The sequence below is a fragment of the Acanthochromis polyacanthus genome, chromosome 21, assembly GCF_021347895.1.
Source record: "Acanthochromis polyacanthus isolate Apoly-LR-REF ecotype Palm Island chromosome 21, KAUST_Apoly_ChrSc, whole genome shotgun sequence".
Lineage (NCBI taxonomy): Eukaryota > Metazoa > Chordata > Actinopteri > Pomacentridae > Acanthochromis > Acanthochromis polyacanthus.
The window spans coordinates 10947910-10970115 of NC_067133.1; the positions used below are offsets into that span (position 1 = coordinate 10947910).

At 34.8% G+C, this 22206-nt stretch overlaps 1 protein-coding gene across 2 annotated transcripts in view; it reads left to right on the forward strand.

Moving 5' to 3' along the window:
• mpp3a (MAGUK p55 scaffold protein 3a) overlaps nt 1-3727 on the forward strand; it is a 39008-nt gene extending 35281 nt beyond the window's left edge. For both annotated transcript variants that reach the window (XM_022209495.2, XM_022209496.2), the window contains one exon: nt 742-3727. In XM_022209495.2, coding sequence (XP_022065187.1) covers nt 742-921 — 180 coding nt within the window. In that variant the 3' untranslated portion in view covers nt 922-3727. The remainder of the gene's footprint in view (nt 1-741) is intronic.
• The last annotated feature ends 18479 nt before the right edge of the window (nt 3728-22206 follow it).

The following is a 22206-nucleotide window of genomic DNA, read 5'->3' on the forward strand; positions in this document are numbered from 1 at the left end:
GAACCGGCAACGCTTCGGTTGCAAGACAGCCACTCTACCCACTGAGCGATGCCGCCTCCCTGATGTTTAATGTCAGACAGCCATCTCAGTTCTGGAACTCTTTTACCAAATATTAAATATGACAGTTTCTATTACCATTCTTTGTCACGTGAAACTAATTTGTAAAACTGGCTCTGTGCACATTTTTGATAATTTCAGCAGCAGCTAAATGGTAGTTAGTTTTGTCCTTTTTGGACAAAAAACAGGTTCAGCCTTGAGGCTGGCAAACATGAAGTAAGGTTGTATATGGCTCTTATCCAGAGTCACTTCTTTAGATAGCAGCTGGCAGTGAGTAACAAGGTTAGCAGCAAAGTCTATTTTAACCTCCTAAATAAGAAAAAAAAATCAGCTTAAGTGTATGCTGCATTTCCAATATTCTCACCTGTCAAGCTGTGATTGACAGCTGATCTGTGGTGTCACAGAGCACAGCATGTGGAAAAATGAGGTGTCTAAATATAGCATGCATTTAAACTGATAGAGGTTTTGTTCACTCCCAGATGTACTCTCTGGGTGCCAACTGCAATCTACTGTCAGCGCCTCTTTCAAAGAAACCGTTCTGTCCTTTAAGAGGCCACACTGAGCAGACACTGGAGCATTTAGAGGGGACACTGTCCAGCGGGTTCTTCCTCCAGAGGATCCAGACCGTGTGGGGACATAATGAGTAATCTCTAAAACGATCCTTCCTTTTGCTTCCTCCTCCAGGATGAAGACCTCCAGGAGATGCGTCAGTCTGCCATCCAGATCGACCAGCAGTACGGACACCTGGTGGACCGCGTCCTGATCAAGGAGGACTCGGCCAGCGCTTGTGCAGAACTGCGAGGTATTTTGGAGAGGCTGGAGCGAGAATCCTTCTGGGTGCCTCTCTGCTGGGTGCGGACCTAAACTTTAACAACACCCCCCCCCCCCCCCCCCCCCCCCCCCCAAAACCCCTTCTGGAGGAACTTCACAGTCCCAAGCCCTGCACTGCTCCTCTCCTGATGAGCTGATCCCCTCCTCCTGGCCTGCTGGCCAGCCTGGAGTCTGCAGAACTCCACAACCTGACTGTCAGAGGGCTAGTCAGCCAAAAACCAACTGAGGCACCCGAAAGAGAGGATGATGTCAGGGGATCACCTCAGTTTTGCAGCAGGTACATTGCCCAAAAGTCACAGTCTTACTTCCTCCAATTTATTCAGGTTTGGTTTTAATCTGTTTATTGACTTCAAAGGCAAGAAAGGGATCAAAGTTTGTAGTTTAAAAAGTAATGGTTTATTTTATTGCTCTCGTATTTTCCAAGTAATTTCATGCATAATTTTGCAACGATTATCTTTTATTTAACTGTAAATTACAAAAACATCAATGCAACACAATTTGGAACTAATTTCAAGGGGGAACCAGGAAGCTGTAGCTGTAGTGCTTGCTCATTATATTCCAATTTAAGAGACAAACAGAAATTTATGTTGCAGACAACTAAAACAATAGATGATTAAGGGATTCCAATATACAGCCAAATTTCCTAGAATGAAAATTATTGATTATTTAGAAAATGTTATGCATTTAATTAAATCAAAATTAATTCATTTGTCTGTAAAAAAAAAAGTGTACTACTCAGGATGTGAGTTTGTGGATCATCACGCAAAGAAAACAAAATCTGATAAGTATCATGTGCTGCAAAATGTAAGAGCTGCGGCTGTCGATCAGTGACGCTTCAGTGTCATCATTTAATCAGCAAAAGAGCTCCTGAACATTTCAGCTGCAGTAGTCTCCTCATTTAACAACCACACCTCTTATGTATTAAATTATAGCCTTTGTGATTTGCTAATTGCACTGCTTCAATTTGAAATTAATTGTCCAGCCAAAGTTTCTACTTAATGAAATCATATAAATGAGCCATATTTCAATTTTATCTGCTCTCTGCACACAGTTTTCTCATTAAAACACGAGTTTCACATTCTAACAATGACATTTTTTAATACAACAAGAAATTGACCAGTGTCCTGTTCTCTGGTGTGGCAGTCACATGCTTTCATAGCATGATGTTAAAACATAAAACTACAGAACCTCCAGTGCAGCTGAAAACTAGAATTGCTTGTATTGATTCAAATGCATTTCAGTCTGACCTGCAATAGGTTTTTGATTACATCAGTGGGTAACTATTGATTTATTCGACATTTATGCAGTGTTTTGGTTAAATTTCAAGACTTATTTGTAGTTTTCAGAAAACTTCAAATCAGCACATGGAATCAAATTAATAAATACTTTATTTTCAAGTGGGTTACTTATCTAATACATACATTTTTGTTAAATATACTGAGCAGGTTCTTAATAAATTTCTCCTGAACCTGGATATATTCTTGTAACTACAGCTATTTGGGGGAATGTTGCAGAAACTGATCCATGAAATTATCTGGAAAGCATGTGATAAAATAGACCAGATGTTTTATTCCTCACACTGAGAGCTTCAGGTTTGGGATCCCACTCAGAGGATTTCTCAGTCAGCTTTACTGTGACTCCTGTTGGAGTAACTTTTAGTAGCATGTTTTTTTTTTTTTTTAGTTAAACAGCTTTACTCAACTCAGCGCCAACTGCAGAATGCTTCCTGTTTATTCCTACTGCTCATGCATCCTGTACAGTATACGAGCCTGTTATACAACCAACACAACAGGAAATACAGAGTTAAATGAATGCCATCCGACACTAATTCATTGTTTTTGCTAAATATAATTTCCACGGAGATTGTATCCAAATGGAATGTGAGAATTTTATTTTCTACCAAACTGTCTGTTTTTAGGAAATGCATGATTATTTAGTATGTAAATAGTGTAAATGTTACTCCTTGTGTGCCAACGAAACGTCTCGTAGCACTTCAATGCAACCTGTTTACCTTGGATCCCCGGGAACCCACGTCAGTTTGTGTGTTTAAAAAAACAACAAAGATGTGCACAAAGTGTGTGTGGATGGATGTCACAGTGTGTGTTCACGTATGCCAACCTGCGATGCTCCTTTTACATACAGGAATGGATTTTGTACAGTTTCTTTGTACATACAGCATCTGTGTTTTTAACTGTAAAACAGGGTTGGACACTAGCTGGCTTTTCTTTGCATTATGTGATAGTAAAATCACAAATTGGGGTTTTGGTTGGGCAGAAAGTAACAATTTGAAGGCATGATGTTACACAAATAATTCTTTAAAATGAAAACTCTACATCCAATTAAAGGCCTGGCATTGACATAAAATACAGTATAAATTTTATATCATCCAAGCATTTAGTGTAGCAAAATAAAAAGGTTGCAATTGTTCCTTTTCCCTGCACTGGCTGTGAAAACATACCTATTGGAATGGAATTAATGGGTTGAAATCTTGCTCCGTTTCCCAGGTTTGGGTTAATCCAAGTCCAGAAATTTTTCTTAAAAACTAGGGATCACAGAGATCTTCTCACAGCCACAATGAAAGGAAGAATTGAAGCAACCAACAGCTCTTTCTTTGGCATGTGTTATGCATCATTTAAAAAAAAAAAAAGTGAACCAATCAGGTAAAAACTCTGTATCACAGGTATTTGCAAAGCCAAAGCAGCTTCCAGATCCCCTCTGTTCTTTGTTTTTCTTTGTATAACATGAAATATTTAAACTGCTGTATGAACCAAGAAACCCAGAATGTTGAGTTTGTAACCTGAAATGTACAAAGTGCCATAATAAAGCTAGCTGAATCTAACTGTGAGTATGTCATTATTTATTTTTAAATGTTGAGTGTGTTTACCTCTGAGCTGTTGTTGACTTCAGTCCATCCAAATACCACCGGAACTCTTCAGCTTCAATCCATCACAGCACCCACACTTCGCATCGCCATGACGTCGGCAGGGTGGTCAGCTCTGAGAACAGAATGCCTTAATCTAATGTCACTGTTGAAGCAAAGGGCTAAATGAAGAATCATCAATACCTTATGAAGATGTCAAACATTGTTGGAACCAAATATTTCCCTACTGATATGTACATAAAACACTGAAATGACACTATTCTTTAATTTTGTTGTTCACACACACAATGTCAGCAAGAAACTTCTCTTCATTCCAACTCCATTGCAAGTACATAGCATATTGAATTAAAAGTCCTGGTTTGGTCCGTCTTCTATAATTTTATTAAGAGTGAAGCAGCACTGACTCAAAAGTTACTGATGGAGCTGCTGTAGGTTTAAACTATTTTATATCCACTTTTAGATACTCTGACTGGAAATGAAACAAGTACAAAAAGTTCTGATAGACAAATCGTTACCTTGTATCGCTTGCCTTGTATTTTTGCAAATATATCACATAATCTGAAGACTTATTGGAATGAAACTACATGAAATGGGAACAGGTAAGGAAAAATTTTGGTTGCATTTTGGACGACATACTAAACTATGACATTTTTAGTCAGATTTTTGACCATATAATATACTATGATGTTTTTGTGACATTTTGGACAACATTCTAAATTATGACATTATTCTGACGTGTTGGACAACATACTAAACTGACATTTTTTTTTTAAACTATGACATTTTTATAAAATTTTGCAAGACATATGAAACTGTGATGTTTTTGTCACATTTTGGACGACATACGAAGCCATGACATGTTGATCATATTTTGGATGACATAGTCAACTGTGACATTTTGGATGACAGGCTAAACTACAACATTTTTCTTGTCAATTTTTGGACGACATACTAAACTATAACGTTTTGTTCAATTTTTGCACAAATGACTTTTTTCGATTTTCAGATCACATACTAAGCTATCACGGTTTTTGCCCATTTTCGGACGAAATACTGAACTATGACTTTTTTTTCCATTTTCTGATAAATAATAACCTTTTCTCTCCATTTTCGAACGACATACGAAACTGACTTTTTTTCCATTTTCAGACGACATACTAAACTATGACTTTTTTGTCTATTTTCGGACGACATACTAAACTATGACGTTTTGGTCCATTTTCGGATGACATACTAAACTATGACTTTTTTGTCCATTTTCGGACGACATACTAAACTATGACGTTTTTGTCCATTTTCGGAAGGCATACTAAACTATGACTTTTTTGTCTATTTTCGATAGACAAACTAAACTATGACGTTTTAGTCCATTTTCGGACGACATACTAAACTATGACGTTTATGTTCATTTTTGGATGACATACTAAACTATGAATTTTTTGTCTATGTTCGGACGACATACGAAAGTATGACTTTTTTGTGCATTTTCGGACGACATACTAAACTATGACGTTTTTGTCCATTTTCGGACGACATACTAAACTATGACGTTTTTGTCCATTTTCGGAAGGCATACTAAACTATGACTTTTTTGTCTATTTTCGATAGACAAACTAAACTATGACGTTTTAGTCCATTTTCGGACGACATACTAAACTATGACGTTTTTGTCCATTTTCGGAAGGCATACTAAACTATGACTTTTTTGTCTATTTTCGATAGACAAACTAAACTATGACGTTTTAGTCCAATTTCGGACGACATACTAAACTATGACGTTTATGTTCATTTTTGGACGACATACTAAACTATGACGTTTTTGTGAATTTTCGGACCACAAACCAAACTATGACGTTGTTGTCTATTTTCGGATGAAATACTAAACAATGATTTTTTTTCCAATTTTGGACGACATACTAAACTATGACTTTTTTGTCTATTTTTGGACGACATACTAAACTATGACATTTTTGTCTATTTTTGGACGACATACTAAACTATGACATTTTTGTCCATTTTTGGACTACATACTAAACTATGACTTTTTTGTCTATTTTCAGACGACACACTAAACTATGAATTTTTTGTCTAGTTTTGAAAGACAAACTAAACTATGACGTTTTTGTCCAATTTCGGACGACATACTAAACTATGACTTTTTTGTCCGTTATCGGACGACATACGAAACTATGACTTTTTTGTCTATTTTCGGACGACATACTAAACTATGACGTTTTGGTCCATTTTCGGATGACATACTAAACTATGACTTTTTTGTCCATTTTCGGACGACATACTAAACTATGACGTTTTTGTCCATTTTCGGAAGGCATACTAAACTATGACTTTTTTGTCTATTTTCGATAGACAAACTAAACTATGACGTTTTAGTCCATTTTCGGACGACATACTAAACTATGACGTTTATGTTCATTTTTGGACGACATACTAAACTATGAATTTTTGTCTATGTTCGGACAACATACGAAAGTATGACTTTTTTGTGCATTTTCGGACGACATACTAAACTATGACGTTTTTGTCCATTTTCGGACGACATACTAAACTATGACGTTTTTGTCCATTTTCGGAAGGCATACTAAACTATGACTTTTTTGTCTATTTTCGATAGACAAACTAAACTATGACGTTTTAGTCCATTTTCGGACGACATACTAAGCTATGACGTTTTTGTCCATTTTCGGAAGGCATACTAAACTATGACTTTTTTGTCTATTTTCGATAGACAAACTAAACTATGACGTTTTAGTCCATTTTCGGACGACATACTAAACTATGACGTTTATGTTCATTTTTGGATGACATACTAAACTATGACGTTTTTGTGAATTTTCGGACCACAAACCAAACTATGACGTTGTTGTCTATTTTCGGATGAAATACTAAACAATGATTTTTTTTCCAATTTTGGACGACATACTAAAGTATGACTTTTTTTCAATTTTCTGATAAATAACAACCTTTTCTCTCTATTTTCGAACGACATGCGAAACTATGACGGTTTTGTCAATTTTCGGACGACATACTAAACTATGACTTTTTTGTCCGTTATCGGACGACATACTAAACTATGACGTTTTTGTCCATTTTTGGACTACATACTAAACTATGACTTTTTTGTCTATTTTCAGACGACACACTAAACTATGAATTTTTTGTCTAGTTTTGAAAGACAAACTAAACTATGACGTTTTTGTCTATTTTTGGACGACATACTAAACTATGACATTTTTGTCCATTTTTGGACTACATACTAAACTATGACTTTTTTGTCTATTTTCAGACGACACACTAAACTATGAATTTTTTGTCTAGTTTTGAAAGACAAACTAAACTATGACGTTTTTGTCCAATTTCGGACGACATACTAAACTATGACTTTTTTGTCCGTTATCGGACGACATACTAAACTATGACGTTTTTGTCCAATTTCGGACAACATACTAAACTGACGTTTTTGCCTATTTGGTCAATTTTCGGACGACATACGAATCTATGACTTTTTTCCATTTTCTGATAACCTTTTCTCTCCATTTTCGAAGGACATGCGAAACTATGACTTTTATTCCATTTTCAGACAACATACTAAACTATGATTTTTTTGTCTATTTTCGGACGACATACTAAACTATGACGTTTTTGTCAATTTTCGATAGACAAACTAAACTATGACGTTTTTGTCCATTTTCGGACGACATACTAAATTTTGACAGTTTTTTTCCATTATCGATGAACATGCTAAACTATGACGTTTTTGTCCAATTTCGGACGACATACTTAACTATGATGTTGTTGTCCATTTTCGGACAACATACTACACTATGATGTTTTTGTCCGTTGTCGGACGACATACTAAACTATGACGTTTTTGTCCATTTTCGGACGACAGTCTAAACTATGAATTTTTTGTCCATTTTTGGACGACATACTAAACTATGAATTTTTTGTCTATTTTCGGACGACATACGAAAGTATGACTTTTTTCTCCATATTTGGACGACATACTAAACTATGACTTTTTTGTCTATTTTTAGACGACACACTTAAGTATGACTTTTTTGTCCATTTTCGGACGACAGTCTAAACTATGGCATTTGTGTCCATTTTCAGACGACATACTAAACTACGACTTTTTTGTCTATTTTCGGACGACACACTAAACTATGAATTTTGTGTCTATTTTTGAAAGACAAACTAAACTATGACGTTTTTGTCGAATTTCGGACGACATACTAAACTATGACGATTTTGTCCGTTTTCGGACGACATACTAGGCTATGACGTTTTTGTCCATTTTCGGATGACATACTAAACCATGACGTTTTGGTCAATTTTCGGATGACATACTAAACCATGACGTTTTGGTAAATTTTCGGATACCATAATAAGCATTACGTTTTTTTGTCTATTTTCAGACGACAAACTAAACTATGACGTTTATGTTCATTTTTGGACGACATACTAAACTATGAATTTTTTGTCTATTTTCGGACGACATACGAAAGTATGACTTTTTTGTGCATTTTCGGACGATATACTAAACTATGACGTTTTGGTCAATTTTCAGACGACATACTAAACTATGACGTTTTTGTCCGTTTTGGGACGACATGCTACACTATGAAGTTTTTGTCTGTTTTTGGACGACATACTGAACTATGACTTTTTTTCAATTTTCGGATGACATACTAAACTATGGCGTTTCTGTCCAATTTCGGACGACATACTAAACTATGACGTTTTTGCCTATTTTTGGACGACATACTAAACTATGACTTTTTTGTCCATTTTGGGACAACATACTACACTATGACGTTTTTGTCCATTTTCGGACGACAGTCTAAACTATGACGTTTTTGTCCATTTTCGGACAACATACTAAACTATGACGTTTTTGTCCGTTGTCGGACGACATACTAAACTATGACGTTTTTGTCTATTTTTGGACGACATACTAAACTATGACATTTTTGGACTACATACTAAACTATGACTTTTTTGTCTATTTTCAGACGACACACTAAACTATGACCTTTTTGTCAATTTCAGGATGACATACTAAACTATGACTTTTTTTCACATTTTCTGACAAATAACAACCTTTTCTCTCCATTTTCGAACGACAAGCGAAACTATGACTTTTTTTTCTATTTTTGGACGACATACTAAACTATGACGTTTTTGTCTATTTTTGGACGACATACTAATCTATGACATTTTTGTCCATTTTTGGACTACATACTAAACTATAACTTTTTTGTCTATTTTCAGACGACACACTAAACTATGAATTTTTTGTCTATTTTTGAAAGACAAACTAAACTATGACGTTTTTGTCCAATTTCGGACGACATACTAAACTATGACGTTTTTGTCCAATTTCGGACGACATACTAAACTATGACGTTTTTGCCTATTTTCGGACGACATACTAAACCATGACGTTTTTGTCCAATTTCGGACGACATACTAAACTATGACTTTTTTGTCCGTTATCGGACGACATACTAGGCTATGACGTTTTTGTCCATTTTCGGATGACATACTAAACCATGACGTTTTGGTCAATTTTCGGATGACATACTAAACCATGACGTTTTGGTAAATTTTCGGATGCCATAATAAGCATTACGTTTTTTTGTCTATTTTCGGACGACATACGAAAGTATGACTTTTTTGTGCATTTTCGGACGATATACTAAACTATGACGTTTTGGTCAATTTTCAGACGACATACTAAACTATGACGTTTTTGTCCGTTTTGGGACGACATGCTGAACTATGACTTTTTTTCAATTTTCGGATGACATACTAAACTATGGCGTTTCTGTCCATTTTCGGACGACAAACTAAACTATGATGTTTTTGTCCGTTTTCGGACGACATACTAAACTATGACGTTTTTGTCCAATTTCGGACGACATACTAAACTATGACGTTTTTGCCTATTTTCGGACGACATACTAAACTATGACTTTTTTGTCCATTTTGGGACAACATACTACACTATGACGTTTTTGTCCGTTGTCGGACGACATACTAAACTATGACGTTTTTGTCTATTTTTGGACGACATACTAAACTATGACATTTTTGGACTACATACTAAACTATGACTTTTTTGTTTATTTTCAGACGACACACTAAACTATGACCTTTTTGTCAATTTCAGGATGACATACTAAACTATGACTTTTTTTTACATTTTCTGACAAATAACCTTTTCTCTCCATTTTCGAACGACAAGCGAAACTATGACTTTTTTTTCTATTTTTGGACGACATACTAAACTATGACGTTTTTGTCTATTTTTGGACGACATACTAAACTATGACATTTTTGTCCATTTTTGGACTACATACTAAACTATAACTTTTTTGTCTATTTTCAGACGACACACTAAACTATGAATTTTTTGTCTATTTTTGAAAGACAAACTAAACTATGACGTTTTTGTCCAATTTCGGACGACATACTAAACTATGACTTTTTTGTCCGTTATCGGACGACATACTAAACTATGACGTTTTTGTCCAATTTCGGACGACATACTAAACTATGACGTTTTTGCCTATTTTCGGACGACATACTAAACCATGATGTTTTGGTCAATTTTCGGACGACATAAAAAAGATTAATTTTTTTTCTATTCTTGGACGACATACTAAACTATGACTGTTTTGTCCATTTTTGGAGGACTTGCTAAACTATGACGTTTTTGTCCATTTTCGTACGACGTACTAAATTTTGACTTTTTTTTTTTCCCCATATATCGATGAACATGCTAAACTATGATGTTTTTGTCCATTTTCGGACGACATACAAAACTATGACTTTTTTGTCCATTTTCGGACGACAGTCTAAACTATGACGTTTTTTTTCCATTATAGATGGACATACTAAACTATGATGTTTTTGTCCGTTTTCGGACCACATACTAAACTATGACGTTTTTGTGCATTTTCGGACCACATCCCAAACTATGATGTTCTTGTTTATTTTCGGACGAAATACTAAACTATGATTTTTTTTTCCAATTTCGGACGACATACTAAACTATGACTTTTTTTTACATTTTCTGACAAATAACAACCTTTTCTCTCCATTTTCGAACGAAATGCGAAATTATGACTTTTTTTCCATTTTCTGAAAACATACAAAACTATGACTTTTTTGTCTATTTTTGGACGACATACTAAACTATGACGTTTTTGTCTATTTTTGGACGACATACTAAACTATGACATTTTTGTCCATTTTTGGACTACATACTAAACTATAACTTTTTTGTCTATTTTCAGACGACACACTAAACTATGACGTTTTTGTCTATTTTTGGACGACATACTAAACTATGACATTTTTGGACTACATACTAAACTATGACTTTTTTGTTTATTTTCAGACGACACACTACACTATGACGTTTTTGTCCGTTGTCGGACGACATACTAAACTATGACGTTTTTGTCTATTTTTGGACGACATACTAAACTATGACATTTTTGGACTACATACTAAACTATGACTTTTTTGTTTATTTTCAGACGACACACTAAACTATGACCTTTTTGTCAATTTCAGGATGACATACTAAACTATGACTTTTTTTTACATTTTCTGACAAATAACCTTTTCTCTCCATTTTCGAACGACAAGCGAAACTATGACTTTTTTTTCTATTTTTGGACGACATACTAAACTATGACGTTTTTGTCTATTTTTGGACGACATACTAAACTATGACATTTTTGTCCATTTTTGGACTACATACTAAACTATAACTTTTTTGTCTATTTTCAGACGACACACTAAACTATGAATTTTTTGTCTATTTTTGAAAGACAAACTAAACTATGACGTTTTTGTCCAATTTCGGACGACATACTAAACTATGACTTTTTTGTCCGTTATCGGACGACATACTAAACTATGACGTTTTTGTCCAATTTCGGACGACATACTAAACTATGACGTTTTTGCCTATTTTCGGACGACATACTAAACCATGATGTTTTGGTCAATTTTCGGACGACATAAAAAAGATTAATTTTTTTTCTATTCTTGGACGACATACTAAACTATGACTGTTTTGTCCATTTTTGGAGGACTTGCTAAACTATGACGTTTTTGTCCATTTTCGTACGACGTACTAAATTTTGACTTTTTTTTTTTCCCCATATATCGATGAACATGCTAAACTATGATGTTTTTGTCCATTTTCGGACGACATACAAAACTATGACTTTTTTGTCCATTTTCGGACGACAGTCTAAACTATGACGTTTTTTTTCCATTATAGATGGACATACTAAACTATGATGTTTTTGTCCGTTTTCGGACCACATACTAAACTATGACGTTTTTGTGCATTTTCGGACCACATCCCAAACTATGATGTTCTTGTTTATTTTCGGACGAAATACTAAACTATGATTTTTTTTTCCAATTTCGGACGACATACTAAACTATGACTTTTTTTTACATTTTCTGACAAATAACAACCTTTTCTCTCCATTTTCGAACGAAATGCGAAATTATGACTTTTTTTCCATTTTCTGAAAACATACAAAACTATGACTTTTTTGTCTATTTTTGGACGACATACTAAACTATGACGTTTTTGTCTATTTTTGGACGACATACTAAACTATGACATTTTTGTCCATTTTTGGACTACATACTAAACTATAACTTTTTTGTCTATTTTCAGACGACACACTAAACTATGAATTTTTTGTCTATTTTTGAAAGACAAACTAAACTATGACGTTTTTGTCCAATTTCGGACGACATACTAAACTATGACATTTTTGTCCGTTATCGGACGACATACTAAACTATGACGTTTTTGTCCAATTTCGGACGACATACTAAACTATGACGTTTTTGCCTATTTTCGGACGACATACTAAACCATGATGTTTTGGTCAATTTCGGACGACATAAAAAAGATTAATTTTTTTTCTATTCTTGGACGACATACTAAACTATGACTGTTTTGTCCATTTTTGGAGGACTTGCTAAACTATGACGTTTTTGTCCATTTTCGTATGACGTACTAAATTTTGACGTTTTTTTTCCCCTTATATATCGATGAACATGCTAAACTATGACGTTTTTGTCCATTTTCGGACGACATACAAAACTATGAATTTTTTGTCCATTTTCGGACGACAGTCTAAACTATGACGTTTTTTTTCCATTATCGATGGACATACTAAACTATGATGTTTTTGTCCGTTTTCGGACCACATACTAAACTATGACGTTTTTGTGCATTTTCGGACCACATCCCAAACTATGACGTTGTTGTTTATTTTCGGACGAAATACTAAACTATAATTTTTTTTTCCAATTTCGGACGACATACTAAACTATGACTTTTTTTTACATTTTCTGACAAATAACAACCTTTTCTCTCCATTTTCGAACGAAATGCGAAATTATGACTTTTTTTCCATTTTCTGAAAACATACACAACTATGACTTTTTTGTCTATTTTTGGACGACATACTAAACTATGACGTTTTTGTCTATTTTTGGACGACATACTAAACTATGACATTTTTGTCCATTTTTGGACTAAATACTAAACTATGACTTTTTTGTCTATTTTCAGACGACACACTAAACTATGAATTTTTTGTCTAGTTTTGAAAGACAGACTAAACTATGACGTTTTTGTCCAATTTCGGACGACATACTAAACTATGACGTTTTTGCCTATTTGGTCAATTTTCGGACGACATACGAATCTATGACTTTTTTCCATTTTCTGATAACTAACCTTTTCTCTCCATTTTCGAAGGACATGCGAAACTATGACTTTTTTTCCATTTTCAGACAACATACTAAACTATGATTTTTTTGTCTGTTTTCGGACGACATACTAAACTATGACGTTTTCGTCAATTTTCGATAGACAAACTAAACTATGACGTTTTTGTCCATTTTCGGACGACATACTAAATTTTGACGGTTTTTTTCCATTATCGATGAACATGCTAAACTATGACGTTTTTGTCCATTTTCGGACGACAGTATGAAAAATGAATTTTTTGTCCATTTTTGGACGACATACTAAACTATGAATTTTTTGTCTATTTTCGGACGACATACGAAAGTATGACTTTTTTCTCCATATTTGGACGACATACTAAACTATGACTTTTTTGTCTATTTTTAGACGACACACTAAAGTATGACTTTTTTGTCCATTTTCGGACGACAGTCTAAACTATGGCATTTGTGTCCATTTTCAGACGACATACTAAACTACGACTTTTTGTCTATTTTCGGACGACACACTAAACTATGAATTTTGTGTCTATTTTTGAAAGACAAACTAAACTATGACGTTTTTGTCCAATTTCGGACGACATACTAAACTATGACGATTTTGTCCGTTTTCGGACGACATACTAGGCTATGACGTTTTTGTCCATTTTCGGATGCCATAATAAGCATTACGTTTTTTTGTCTATTTTCGGACGACATACTAAACTATGACGTTTATGTTCATTTTTGGACGACATACTAAACTATGAATTTTTTGTCTATTTTCGGACGACATACTAAACTATGACGTTTATGTTCATTTTTGGACGACATACTAAACTATGAATTTTTTGTCTATTTTCGGACGACATACGAAAGTATGACTTTTTTGTGCATTTTCGGACGACATAGTAAACTATGACGTTTTGGTCAATTTTCGGACGACATACGAATCTATGACTTTTTTCCATTTTCTGATAAATAACCTTTTCTCTCCATTTTCGAAGGACATGCGAAACTATGACTTTTTTTCCATTTTCAGACAACATACTAAACTATGATTTTTTTGTCTATTTTCGGACGACATACTAAACTATGACGTTTTTGTCTAATTTCGGACGACATACTAAAGTATGACTTCTTTGTCGATTTTTCGAGGCTTTATTTGACAGGAGAGACGGAGAGTGTCAGAAAATGGGGAGGAGAGTTGGGTAAAAACATGTAGCAAAGGGCCTCAAGCGGGATTCGAACCCAGGCCGTTGTGTTGAGGTCAGCCCCAATACCTATACATGGTTCACCTGCTTAACCCAGTGAGCTATACAGGGGACCATCAGAGAACATACAAAACTATGACATTTTTGTCCATTTTCAGACGACATACTAAACTATGACTTCTTTCTCTATTTTCGGACGACATACTAAACTATGACGTTTTTGTGCATTTTTGGACGACATACTAACATATGACATTTTTGTCCATTTTCGGATGACACACTAAAGTATGACTTCTTTTTCGACATCCAATTGTTACATTTCTTTTTGGAGTTTTCTCGGCTTTATTTGACAGGAGAGAGGGAGAATGTCGAAAAATGGGGTGAAGACATGTAGCAAAGGGCCTCAAGCTGGAATCGAACCCAGGCTGCTGCATCAAGGTCAGCCCCTATACATGACTCGCCTGCTTAGCCCAGTGAGCAATACAGGCGCCTATAGGACAACATTCAAAACTATGACTTTTTTGTCCATTTTCAGACAACATACTAAACTATGACGTTTTTATCCATTTTCGGACAAAATACTAAACTGTGACGTTTTAGTCCATTTTCGGACGACATACTAAAATATGACGGTTTTTTGTCCATTTTCGGACGACATACTAAACTATGACGTTTTTGTCTATTTTCGGATGACATACTAAGCTATGACGTTTTTATCCATTTTCGGACGAAATACAAAACTATGATGTTTTTGTCCAATTTCGGACGACATACTAAACTATGACTTTTTTGTCCGTTTTTGGACGACATACTAAACCATGACGTTTTAGTCCATTTTCGGACAACATACTAAACCATGACGTTTTGGTCAATTTTCGGACGACATAATAAAGATTACTTTTTTTTCTACTTTCGGACGACATACTAAACTATGACATTTTTGTCCATTTTTGGACAACATACTAAACTATGACTTTTTTGTCTATTTTCAGACGACACACTAAACTATGAATTTTTTGTCTAGTTTTGAAAGACAGACTAAACTATGACGTTTTTGTCCAATTTCGGACGACATACTAAACTATGACGTTTTTGCCTATTTGGTCAATTTTCGGACGACATACGAATCTATGACTTTTTTCCATTTTCTGATAACTAACCTTTTCTCTCCATTTTCGAAGGACATGCGAAACTATGACTTTTTTTCCATTTTCAGACAACATACTAAACTATGATTTTTTTGTCTGTTTTCGGACGACATACTAAACTATGACGTTTTTGTCAATTTTCGATAGACAAACTAAACTATGACGTTTTTGTCCATTTTCGGACGACATACTAAATTTTGACGGTTTTTTTCCATTATCGATGAACATGCTAAACTATGACGTTTTTGTCCAATTTCGGACGACATACTAAACTATGAATTTTTTGTCTATTTTCGGACGACATACGAAAGTATGACTTTTTTCTCCATATTTGGACGACATACTGCACTATGAATTTTTTGTCTATTTTCAGACGACACACTAAAGTATGAATTTTTTGTCTATTTTCAGACGACACACTCAACTATGAATTTTTTGTCTATTTTTGAAAGACAAACTAAACTATGACGTTTTTGTCCAATTTCGGATGACGTACTACACTATGACGTTTTTGTCCGTTTTCAGACGACATACTAAACCATGACGTTTTGGTCAATTTTCGGATGCCATAATAAGCATTAAGTTTTTTTGTCTATTTTCGGACGACATACTAAACTATGACGTTTATGTTCATTTTTGGACGACATACTAAACTATGAATTTTTTGTCTATTTTCGGACGACATACGAAAGTATGACTTTTTTGTGCATTTTCGGACGACATAGTAAACTATGACGTTTTCGTCAATTTTCGGACGACATACGAATCTATGACTTTTTTCCATTTTCTGATAAATAACCTTTTCTCTCCATTTTCGAAGGACATGCGAAACTATGACTTTTTTTCCATTTTCAGACAACATACTAATCTATGATTTTTTTGTCTATTTTCGGACGACATACTAAACTATGACGTTTTTGTCTAATTTCGGACAACATACTAAAGTATGACTTTTTGTCCATTTTGGGACGATATCCTATTTCTACATTTTTTTATGGAGTTTTCTCGGCTTTATTTGACAGGAGAGATGGAGAGTGTCAGAAAATATCGCAAAGGGCCTGAAGCGGGAATCAAACCCAGGCCACTGCATTGAGGACAGCCCCTATACATGGTTTGCCTGCTTAACCCAGTGAGCTACACAGGACTCTCATCAGACGTCGTGCAAAACTATGACTTTTTTCTCTATTTTCGGACGACATACTAAACTATGATGTTTTTGTCCGTTTTCGGACGACATACTAAAGTATGACTTCTTTGTCGATTTTTCGAGGCTTTATTTGACAGGAGAGACGGAGAGTGTCAGAAAATGGGGAGGAGAGTTGGGTAAAAACATGTAGCAAAGGGCCTCAAGCAGGATTCGAACCCAGGCCGTTGTGTCGAGGTCAGCCCCAATACCTATACATGGTTCACCTGCTTAACCCAGTGAGCTATACAGGGGACCATCAGAGAACATACAAAACTATGACATTTTTGTCCATTTTCAGACGACATACTAAACTATGACGTTTTTGTGCATTTTTGGACGACATACTAACATATGACATTTTTGTCCATTTTCGGACGACACACTAAAGTATGACTTCTTTTTCGACATCCAATTGTTACATTTCTTTTTGGAGTTTTCTCGGCTTTATTTGACAGGAGAGAGGGAGAATGTCGAAAAATGGGGTGAAGACATGCAGCAAAGGGCCTCAAGCTGGAATCGAACCCAGGCTGCTGCATCAAGGTCAGCCCCTATACATGACTCGCCTGCTAAGCCCAGTGAGCTATACAGGCGTCTATAGGACAACATACAAAACTATGACTTTTTTGTCCATTTTCAGACAACATACTAAACCATGACGTTTTTATCCATTTTCGGACAAAATACTAAACTATGACGTTTTTGTCCATTTTCGGACGACATACTAAAATATGACGGTTTTTTGTCCATTTTCGGACGACATACTAAACAATGACGTTTTTGTCTATTTTCGGATGACATACTAAGCTATGACGTTTTTATCCATTTTCGGACGAAATACAAAACTATGATGTTTTTGTCCAATTTCGGACGACATACTAAACTATGACTTTTTTGTCCGTTTTTGGACGACATACTAAACCATGACGTTTTAGTCCATTTTCGGACAACATACTAAACCATGACGTTTTGGTCAATTTTCGGACGACATAATAAAGATTACTTTTTTTCTATTTTCGGACGACATACTAAACTATGACTTTTTTGTCCATTTTGGACAACCTATGATGTTTTTGTCCGTTTTCGGACGACATACTACACTAAGACGTTTTTGCCTATTTTCGGACGACATACTAAACCATGACGTTTTGGTCAATTTTCGGACGACATAAAAAAGATAATTTTTTTTTCTATTCTTGGACTTCATACTAAACTATGACTGTTTTGTCCATTTTTGGAGGACTTGCTAAATTTTGACGTTTTTTTTTCCATATATCGATGAACATGCTAAACTGTGACGTTTTGGTCCAATTTCGGACGACATACTTAACTATGATGTTGTTGTCCATTTTCGGACAACATACTACACTATGATGTTTTGGTCAATTTTCGGACGACATACTAAACTATGATGTTTTTGTCCATTTTCGGACGACATACTAAACTATGAATTTTTTGTCTATTTTCGGACGACATACGAAAGTATGACTTTTTTCTCCATATTTGGACGACATACTAGACTATGACGTTTTTGTCTATTTTCAGACGACACACTAAAGTATGACTTTTTTGTCACTTTTCGGATGACAGACTAAACGATGGCGTTTTTGTCCATTTTCGGACGACATACTAAACTACGACTTTTTGTCTATTTTCGGACGACACACTAAACTATGAATTTTTTGTCTATTTTTGAAAGACAAACTAAACTATGACGTTTTTGTCCAATTTCGGACGACATGCTAAACTATGACGTTTTTGTCCATTTTCGGATGACAGACTAAACCATGACGTTTTGGTCAATTTTCGGATGACATACAAAACTATGTCTTTTTTGTCCATTTTCGGACGACAGTCTAAACTATGATGTTTCTTTTCCATTATCGATGGACATACTAAACTATGATGTTTTTGTCCGTTTTCGGACCACATACTAAACTATGACGTTTTTGTGCATTTTTGGACCACATCCCAAACTATGACGTTGTTTATTTTCGGACGAAATACTAAACTATGACTTTTTTGTCCATTTTGGGACAACATACTACACTATGTCGTTTTTGTCCATTTTCGGACGACAGTCTAAACTATGACGTTTTTGTCCGTTTTCGGACAACATACTAAACTATGACGTTTTTTCCGTTGTCGGACGACATACTAAACTATGACGTTTTTGTCCATTTTCGGACGACATACAAAACTATGACTTTTTTGTCCATTTTCAGACGACAGTCTAAACTATGATGTTTTTTTTCCATTATCGATGGACATACTAAACTATGATGTTTTTGTCCGTTTTCGGACCACATACTAAACTATGTCGTTTTTGTGCATTTTCGGACCACATCCCAAACTATGACGTTGTTGTTTATTTTCGGACGAAATACTAAACTATGATTTTTTTTTCCAATTTCGGACGACATACTAAACTATGACTTTTTTCCATTTTCAGAAAACATACAAAACTATGACTTTTTTGTCCATTTTCAGACAACATACTAAACCATGACGTTTTTATCCATTTTCGGACAAAATACTAAACTATGACGTTTTTGTCCATTTTCGGACGACATACTAAAATATGACGGTTTTTTGTCCATTTTCGGACGACATACTAAACTATGACGTTTTTGTCTATTTTCGGATGACATACTAAGCTATGACGTTTTTATCCATTTTCGGACGAAATACAAAACTATGATGTTTTTGTCCAATTTCGGACGACATACTAAACTATGACTTTTTTGTCCATTTTCGGGCGACATACTAAACTATGACGTTTTTGTCCATTTTCGGAAGGCATACTAAACTATGAATTTTTTGTCTATTTTCGGACGACATACGAAAGTATGACTTTTTTCTCCATATTTGGACGACATACTAAACTATGACTTTTTTGTCTATTTTCAGACGACACACTAAAGTATGACTTTTTTGTCACTTTTCGGATGACAGACTAAACTATGGCGTTTTTGTCCATTTTCGGACGACATACTAAACTACGACTTTTTTGTCTATTTTCGGACGACACACTAAACTATGAATTTTTTGTCTATTTTTGAAAGACAAACTAAACTATGACGTTTTTGTCCAATTTCGGACGACATGCTAAACTATGACGTTTTTGTCCATTTTCGGATGACATACTAAACCATGACGTTTTGGTCAATTTTCGGATGACATACAAAACTATGACTTTTTTGTCCATTTTCGGACGACAGTCTAAACTATGATGTTTTTTTTCCATTATCGATGGACATACTAAACTATGATGTTTTTGTCTGTTTTCGGACCACATACTAAACGATGACGTTTTTGTGCATTTTCGGACCACATCCCAAACTATGACGTTGTTGTTTATTTTCGGACGAAATACTAAACTATGATTTTTTTTTCCAATTTCGGACGACATACTAAACTATGACTTTTTTCCATTTTCTGATAAATAACCTTTTTTCTCCATTTTCGAAGGACATGCGAAACTATGACTTTTTTTCCATTTTCAGACAACATACTAAACTATGATTTTTTTTGTCTATTTTCGGACGACATACTAAACTATGACGTTTTTGTCAATTTTCGATAGACAAACTAAACTATGACGTTTTTGTCCATTTTCGGACGACATACTAAATTTTGACGGTTTTTTTCCATTATCGATGAACATGCTAAACTATGACGTTTTTGTCCAATTTCGGACGACATACGTAACTATGATGTTGTTGTCCATTTTCGGACGACAGTCTTAACTATGAATTTTTTGTCTATTTTCGGACGACATACGAAAGTATGACTTTTTTCTCCATATTTGGACGACATACTAAACTATGACTTTTTTGTCTATTTTCAGACAACACACTAAACTATGACTTTTTTGTCCGTTATCGGACGACATACTAAACTATGACGTTGTTGTCCAATTTCGGACGACATACTAAACTATGACTAAACTATAAACATTTTTGTCCAACAACATACGTAACTATGATATTTTGGTCAATTTTCGGACGACATACTAAACTATGACGTTTTTGTCCATTTTCGGACGACAGTCTTAACTATGAATTTTTTGTCTATTTTCGGACGACATACGAAAGTATGACTTTTTTCTCCATATTTGGACGACATACTAAACTATGACTTTTTTGTCTATTTTCAGACAACACACTAAACTATGACTTTTTTGTCCGTTATCGGACGACATACTAAACTATGACGTTGTTGTCCAATTTCGGACGACATACTAAACTATGACGTTTTTGCCTATTTGGTCAATTTTCGGACGACATACGAATCTATGACTTTTTTCCATTTTCTGATAAATAACCTTTTTTCTCCATTTTCGAAGGACATGCGAAACTATGACTTTTTTTCCATTTCCAGACAACATACTAAACTATGATTTTTTTTGTCTATTTTCGGACGACATACTAAACTATGATGTTTTTGTCAATTTTCGATAGACAAACTAAACTATGACGTTTTTGTCCATTTTCGGACGACATACTAAATTTTGACGGTTTTTTTCCATTATCGATGAACATGCTAAACTATGACGTTTTTGTCCAATTTCGGACGACATACGTAACTATGATGTTGTTGTCCATTTTCGGACAACATACGTAACTATGATATTTTGGTCAATTTTCGGACGACATACTAAACTATGACGTTTTTGTCCATTTTCGGACGACAGTCTTAACTATGAATTTTTTGTCTATTTTCGGACGACATACGAAAGTATGACTTTTTTCTCCATATTTGGACGACATACTAAACTATGACTTTTTTGTCTATTTTCAGACAACACACTAAAGTATGACTTTTTTGTCTATTTTCGGATGACAGACTAAACTATGGCGTTTTTGTCCATTTTCGGACGACATACTAAACTATGACTTTTTTGTCTATTTTCGGACGACACACTAAACTATGAATTTTTTGTCCGTTTTCGGACGACATACTAGACTATGACGTTTTTGTCCATTTTCGGATGACATACTAAACCATGACGTTTTGGTCAATTTTCGGATGACATACTAAACCATGACGTTTTGGTCAATTTTCGGACGACATAATAAAGATTACTTT